Source organism: Delphinapterus leucas, chromosome 2 (genome assembly GCF_059928025.1).
Source record: "Delphinapterus leucas isolate spDelLeu-1000000601 "Yukka" chromosome 2, BTC_Dleu_Yukka2, whole genome shotgun sequence".
In the NCBI taxonomy this organism is placed as follows: Eukaryota; Metazoa; Chordata; class Mammalia; order Artiodactyla; family Monodontidae; genus Delphinapterus; species Delphinapterus leucas.
Window position 1 is genome coordinate 142,413,960 of NC_143130.1, and position 8,384 is coordinate 142,422,343.

Consider the following 8,384-nt stretch of genomic DNA (forward strand, 5'->3'; position numbering starts at 1 on the left):
GATATTACATGAAATTTCTGAAAATCTTATATGTTCTGGTATAATGTTATAAGTCATAATTCTAGTTAATACTTTAAAATGTATAATTCAGAAATAACTATATTTCCTTGTCAATTGCATTATTATGAACTTTCATCAAATCTTTAACCATGGTCGTTTTTAAGTCTTTTGTCATTTACAGACAGTTCTGGGTATACTGTGATGCTTTTGCAAAAATGTTCCTGTAAAAGGGTTTCATCTTCAAGGAATTCATGGAAAAGACTCTGACAAGTACAGGTTTCTGGTAACTGACTATACTGGTGAACTGACTATACTGGTGAACTGAATCAATAAGCATTTTCAGAACTCTAATGGAAAACTGATGAATTCATAAAAGTGCTAAAAAAATTAATTACATGGGACTGAGTGAACTGATGGGGATGATTATAATTTTTATGACTTTCTGTTTTAATTAAAAAAAAATACTACTCGGTGGTGCTCTGCAGCAAGTATTATCAATTCCAAAGAATTAAAACAGAGCTCACGTAAGTTGCATATTTACTTGACTCTTTCTCTTCCATTCTGACTGGTGCTCATCAGATTAAGTCATTGAACCCCCAAAGACACCAGCCTTACTCCCCACTATTCCTCACAAGTCGAATTTTCTGGGCACAGCCCTGGGTCACTAAGAATTAAGCACATTATTACAGCCAATAAAAGGTTCCCCTTTTGAGCTGGAATGATCAGCAACATTTCTCTTCTTCTGGTCAGGTGTCCTCAGACTGGATTGTTTATAAAATTATTATTTCCCCCTTTTGTCATACAGGTACAATTCAGCTTCATTGATGGTGGTTTGGGAGTAAGTAGCCTTTCTCATAATTAGAAAATGATCTTCTGACAGGATAAAGCTGGAAATTGCTCTCTTTGTGAAATGAGCAGGTCTTTGTCTGAAAGATTGATTCAATTTTCACTGCCATAACTGGTAGCAGAATTGCCAGACCAGTTTGGTGACTGGATTGAACCTTTCCTACAGGAATTGTGTAGCTGTCCAGCTGCAGAAACACAAGTTCACTCCCCCATTGTTGGTTTTCTGACAGCTTTTTCCATAGAGTAGTTTGAAGAGTGGAGAGCCCTGTTTTTGAGACAGAGGAGTGTTTTTCACACCTGAAGTGTAATTTCACACCTTGTGTTTCTCAGCAGATAACTGCATAAAATAACATATCAAACCAGAAAAGAAAAAGATCAACAAAGAAAGAAAACTGCAGGTTGTAATTTGTTTCCTATCTTACAATGCTCTTGTGGAGAACAGTAAATTACAGAGCTCTGGGTTTACACTTTAAAAAGTTTGACTGGTTGTTAGGTGGGAAAGTGAGCAGTAAACACTAATCAGCATTTAGCCTGCACTGAACAGAATGTACAGAATGATAAAATTCGGGAAACACCGGAACTTGTAGATTTTTTTTTAAAGGATAGGACACATAAATTAGTGGTAAAATCTGTAGTTAAGAGTAAGTCAAGAAATTGATAAATGATTTTAATAAAAATAGAATTTTCTTAGGATATAATTTTCTTTGTAATTATCCATTCAGGAATTTTAGTAAAAGCAATAGACTATGTTAGTACTTACTTTCTATAAATGACTAAACCTATGATGCTAGTCACCATCTCATGGCATTCTAGTGCAGGGGTTATAAAATGAGGGGTTTAGCTCCATTTTGCAAGTTTGAAAACTTAAGTCCAAAAGAAAAAAGAAAGTTGAGCCTCCTGGCTGGTCATAGACATTCATTACAAAATATTTAATATTTACTGAGTGTCTACCACATGTTAGGCATTACCCCAGGCACGGGGGTACAGTGGTAAACAGGGCAGTCTCTCTTTCTCCCATCTGGGAACTGACAGTTTTGCAGACAAGTAAGCAGGCAATGGAAATACTGGGTAATAAGTGCTGAGAGAGGCTAAAACTAGATTTTGGTGGAGCCCACAGATGGTCAGCATGGGGGCAAGTGGTCAGCAAAGATTCCAGGATAAGATGACATCCAAACTAAACTAATGAATAGAAGTCACGTGAAGGTAGATATCATTCGGGATATCAGGGCATGTATAGCTTATGCAGAAGTGAAAGGGAAAGACAGCAGAGTGGGTTGGAAGGATTAGGTATTCAGTGTAGTGGGGATGCAGTGTATAAAGGCAATGGTGGTGCATAATGAAACTGGAAGATAAAAGTGTCAGGGTATGTGGTCTATACCGAGAAATTTAGCTTTTATCCTGAGACTAGTGGGATGTATTGAAGGTTTAGTCTTTGTTTATTAGGGAGAGTGATGCAACCAGATCTGCAGTTTACAAAGACCCCTCTGACAATTCAGTGAGTGGAGATCAGTGAAGAAACTTGCAGTAATGCAAGTGGGAAATGCTGGTGACCTGAGCTGATGGTGTACACTGAGAGTTCAGTGGCATTGGGATACAAGGAAGTGGGTGGATTTGGGAGCTATTGAGGAGGTAGAATCAACAGAACTTGGTGGTTGATTGACTGGACTAGGGGTAAGGAAGCCAGTCTAGTCAAAGATGCCGTCCTGAGTTCTGACTTGGGCACTTGAGCAGGTGATGCTACCATTCACAGGGCTGGAGGATACTAAAACAGCAAGTTTTTAAGGGTTGGAGACGTGATGAGCGTGAGATGGGATTTCCACAAGAAGAAGTATGATATCCAGTTAGATCTTGAGCTTGGGAGGGACGTCTAGGCCAGAGATACAGATCTGGTAGTTGTCACTGAGTGGATAACATGGTCCAAAGAATATGTAGAGAATGAGAAGAGAAGAGACTCTTTAGGCATAAACAGCCCTTTGACAATGAAAAGAAAGACACATAGAGCAAAATGTATATTTATAGTTACATAAATAAAATGTGGATGAAGAACTGTGCATGTCCACAAATACCATTGCACATGTGCCCATGCATGTACATACCCTTGCACATACAGAGCTTCTAATGAACATCAGCAAGGTGCCCCGTGGTGGGCCGCATGAAACATTAAGCATAAAGGTAATAATCCCTTTCCTGAAGAGCTCATGTAAGATGTGTTAGTCCTACAGCAAGTTCCAGGCCTAAAGATGCTGCTCAGTATGTTAAAAAGGAAAAATGTACAGCCCGTGTAGATATTGCAATTAAACTAGCAAAACGGAAGGCACTGATGTTTTCTCATTTCCATTGTTTCCTCAGATACATATGGAAAGCTCTTTCTTCTCAGTTCTGTGGGTCAAGAGATGTCCCGCTGCAAGACCTCCATCCGACGTGGTCAGCCCAATCCTGTCTATAAGGAGACCTTTGTTTTCCAGGTGGCCCTCTTTCAGCTCTCTGACGTTACGTTGGTGATTTCTGTGTATAACAGGCGTACCATGAAGCGTAAAGAGATGATTGGTTGGATTGCTCTGGGTCAAAACAGTAGTGGAGGGGAGGAGCAAGACCATTGGGAGGAAATGAAGGAAACCAAAGGGCAGCAGGTCTGCAGGTGGCACACTTTACTCGAATCCTAGGTTTGCCAAGAGGTGTTTGTGGGCCATACCTACCCTGGTGACCCGTGTTTTGAGTACTGATACCAACTCAGTGCTTGCTGGCAGGCTTTTTTTAAAGACAGGCTTTAAGTAGGGATTGGATTCTATTAGACCCTAGGACATTCTGGGGGTGGAGGGATCTTTGGGTTTCTCAAAGGTTTGATTTGGATTTAAATACTGTAATTTTTTTAAAAAGCGCATATGCACTGTCGAGTATACTTTATTGGAAATGTTATTGTAGTTGAGATGAATGATGTTGAGTTAATTTCTGTTAATATATTATTAAATTTTGGTTCAGGCTATGGAATGAAGCTTCTCTGGCTGTCTCTGCTCCCTTCGATTGCAAGGGAGATGTTAAAAGTTACTGTTTGTAACCACTTGTGTGTAGGAATCAGAATTTTCTTAGTATGGGGCAAAATACTCCAAAATACAGAAATGAACCTGACGCCGAGGTTCATAGAAGAATGTAGCTGTCATCCATAATCCCCTATTTCATGTTTTTCTCTTTATAAAAAAACCTTCATTTATTTGCCTAACAAATAAGTGTTAAAAACTTACACTTATAAAGCAAATTTGTATGAATTAAATACTCTTCGTTTATCTCACTTATATATTGTGGTTTCCTATGAGATTTGGTTAGGTGACCCGTTTTGAAACTAAAAAAGAATTCGAAAACTACTGATGTAAGACAACTTGTCTCCTTTTGAGTATGTAAGATTTCAAAATTAAAACTTTCTAGGTTTTTATGCTGTTTTTCTCACCTAATAAATTCTTACAGAATGAGAAGAAAACCGAAAAACCTATTAAGTCATGGAGGTATTGATTTTTCTGAATCTAGTGTTCTCCTTCTAGATTATGCTTTTTCTATATTCAGTACAATATACTCACTCATACATATATTTTGATTCTGTGTTTGCATGTAAACCATACTTTTTTAATGCCATATTTTCCATCATCAGAGCATAGCAAATTATATACAATGGATCTTTAATAAATGTTGATTTGATTGACTCTTAGAAATGAACGTGCTATAACACCTGTGAATGAAGAATATTTTCAGTTTGTAAGCAACGACCCTAATTATTCTTTGAGCATTTGAAGTGCCTATAATTGTCATTTTTTTCGTGGTATTTGCAGCAACATATATTAGTCACTACTTGCATTTTGGGCACGTGCCATTTAGAACACTGATCATGTATGGTTATGAGCATGAAATTTTACTTCTAACTGACTTTTTACATTTTTATGCAGTGCATGTTTATTTTCTTAGATCTGAGCCCTTAATTTCAATTACTTTAAATTGGCAGTAATAAGAAAAGGGAAGGAATGTGTGTACATGTAACACTGAGCCCCATGTGCAGCTCTTCTGAGCAATTGCTGTCACTTATTTTTAGCTTTTATGTTTCATTGTTGACTTTTTGCTGTCTGTGGGAAGAGTGATAGCTAGTGATGGATGTATACAGTTAAAAACACATAACTCCTCCTCAGTTCTACATTTTGACAGATTGTAAACGTAGGCTGTAACACTTGAAGCACATATTTATTCCTTACAGCATGTAACGGTTATCCTGACAAGCCCAGACTAAGACACAGGATAACTCGACCCTGATTTGAAGCTTTTGAAAGAAGTGATTTCATATGGAAGAATCAGAATTAGAAAAATAAACGAATATCTTAATTTCTTTTCAGGGCGTGGGAGTTTCGGATATAATGCTGCTCAGTTATTGGGAATAAGTAGTAAAACCATGCTCCTTTGGGGTTTTCCCCTACTTTGCTTTGGAAGACCTCAAAGTGCTTCTGCAACATCATATCCATTAACTGCTGAGTGGTCTTTGCAGTGCGGCTGTGTCATGGAGCAGAACTGAATGCAATTGATTAAGTAGCAGCACAAAGAATTGGCTTTTCACATCCCTTACTCTCTTTATGCGCCTGTGCTTAAAGGGAAGCAGAGCAGCCTTGTTATGCTTTCCTTTCTGCAGTGACATAAAAGCAGCATTCACTTTAAAATTTACATTTGAAAAAATCTGCATCTATTGTACAGACAGGCCTGGATTTTTTCTCCTCATATTTTCCTGCTCAATGTTTTGCCGCATCCCTTGTCTCATAGAGCCCAATAATCACCTATACTTCATTTACTGCTGCCTTGCCTCACCATTTCTAAGGTTTTCTGCCGGTGTAGTGAAAATATCCTTGTGTGTTTGATCTGCTTTCTAATAGTCTGCTTATGATACAGTTTACAGAAATTTTAAGGGAAGAATGCCTGAAAAGCATTTTTCATTTGTATAATTTTACTATGTTGGTGCTATTTACCATGTAGGATGCATGTACATCTTGAATATCTAGCAACGTTCACCCTAAAGCTGATTGTATAAATATAAAATGCTAATGACAAGATACATCAAAATATGAGGTGAATTTTTTTACATAGACTTGAAATTCTGGTTTAGTAAAATCTTTTCTTTTTGTGCGCTTAAATTTCCTTATTTTCTTGGCAGAGTCTAGACACAATGCACTTAACATGTTTTTCACTTGAGCTTTTATATCTGCATTTGCTTTTCAAAGGAGTTATGAAAGATAATTAGTTGTTTCTGCTGTGTTAAAGCTGCTTTTGCCTATTTCATCTAGCTAATAATTAATATCTCATAGGGACATACGAAATTGAAGAAGCACTAATATTTGTTGCTTGAGTAGTTCTTTCCATGAGTTTTTCCCGAAGAGAATGCTTTTAAAATACTATTGTGGAGGGTAAATGATGCACTAGGTTTATGGAAAGCTGGTTTACAGCGTGCCTTCTTTCAGGGAATGAGTTTACACTGAATCGAGAAGTGCCCGTTTCCCCAAACACGGTGGTGACTCTTGCGCTCTCTGCGCCCCTCTGACTATTGTTGAATTTTTAAATGGGCCATTCACCAGGCAGCCGAGCACCTGCTCTCACTTCTCTCCTTCACTGGCTCCCAGTGTGATGTACGGTTGTTTTGGAACCTCTTTTTGCTCCTGTTGCATAACTATGAGGGGGGAGGTCTTGCCTTTCTTAACAGAAAAAGAGCTTGTAATGCCTTTGGAAGTAATAGACCTGGCATTCCACCTGTGCAAAGTTTGAGAAAGAATCCCCGCCATGATGGGAAGAGAAAAAGAGAGCATCGTACTGCATTGTCGCTCACTTTAGGCACTGTTCACTCTGCAACTCCTTCCATGACAGTGACATATTGACCTCAAATGTTGGTATTCTCCATAGTGCTAGGTGCTACAGCGAGCCTGAAACACAGCCTCTGCCTTTGCAACATGTAGCACCCACAATATTTTATAAATTGTTAACAAGTCTCGGTCAGTCGCTGTGTTTTACATCCTGGATGTACCACATGGTCTTAGCTGACAACCAAAACTCTTTTCTTTTCAAGTAATGCATTGTTTAAGTTGAAACTCCCATCAGGTTACCTGAAAATCCTTCTCTGATAGCCATTGAATTGATCAAATTCATGGTTCAGTGTGGACCATGGAACTGGGGGTTTCTGAAAAGCCTGGCTGTCCTTTTGCAGCAGAGGGCTTAGTACATGAAGATCAAAAAAGTGAGTAGGAAAAGATTATTCGTAGACGACTTAAAACCAAATGCAGGCATATCCTTTAATGGTGAAGAAACAGGGCTAGAAATTGCATGTGGTCCCTCCTCTTACCTTTGAGTAAACTGTGACTAAAGAGCATTCCATTCTGTTTGATCCACAATGAAAGCAAATGATAGATAATCCTGAAATGGCAGAAGTATTTTTTACTGTATTAAAAATCATTTGTGTGTTCCAAAGAGAAAAGTTAGGCAAAACTATAAAACAAATTATATAGCATGAGTATGGAAGAATTAAAGAATAAATAAATATGCTAGATACTGCCAGCGTCTATTGCATATATGCAAGAAGAGTAAACAAATGTAAACCAAAAGCCATTTTAGATTAAGTATCATTTTTCACAACTTGTGGAACTCTGGAAAATACTTTAAGATGGGGAGAATGAAATTGGTCTAACGCAACTCAGAAGTCGGCACAGGCTATGGTCTTAGCCTGGGTTTGGATGAACTTTGCCTACTGTGTGGCCTTAAGAAAATTACTTAGCCAGCCTGTGACCCTGTTTATTCAACTGGAAAATGGAAATAATTCCTACCTCATAAGATCTTGTGTTTTTTTTTTTCCAATAATGAAATAACAGCATAGAGATGGGCATGTGGTAACCATTCAGTGTTGCCCTCTCACAATCATGCTTTAAAAAAATGCATTTAAGATTTGTTTCTCTTTCTAGTGAAAGTAATAGTAATGCTAGAGAAAAACTAATAACAATTTTCAGATACTTTAAAAAGGGTAGGCACATGAAGTTAGTCTGGAAGGTAGCTCTGCTCACCACTGTACCAATGACACTACATGAAGCTAGTCTGAATTTGGGGCAACCTCAACCGGGATAAGCCTGGTGTATGGAGGAAACTGAGTCTTAATAAACCCCCAGTGAGGTATAATGACCAAATCTTTTATCCACCCTGGTGCTTTTGTGCACATCTTGGTAAATCACACTCATGGCGTCTCCTCACACCCAGCTCTTCTCTACTGTTCACATGTGGACAGAGCACCTTGTTCCCATCAAAAGAGCTGGTAAAGATGGCAACTTGAGTACCTATTTCAACTTCGATCTGAAAAGTAAAATAAATACTTTGGCACTATACTGACACTCTTTTCAAAATGGGCAACATTCTTTTTTTGGGCTTATGTTACATATCCATATTATATACGTATAGGTAAAAAATTTTAAAGATCTAATAATGCAGCTATTCAAACTTAACTAACTGTTCAACTGGCAAGTAATAGGACCAATTATTTATCT

General features: G+C 38.0%; 1 protein-coding gene across 1 annotated transcript in view; it reads left to right on the forward strand.

Annotated features, from left to right (window-relative positions):
• Window positions 1–8,384, forward strand: part of SYT16 (synaptotagmin 16) — a 246,935-nt gene extending 238,551 nt beyond the window's left edge. The window contains exon 7 of the mRNA XM_089906271.1: window positions 3,196–8,384. Coding sequence (XP_089762397.1) covers window positions 3,196–3,509 — 314 coding nt within the window. The 3' untranslated portion in view covers window positions 3,510–8,384. The remainder of the gene's footprint in view (window positions 1–3,195) is intronic.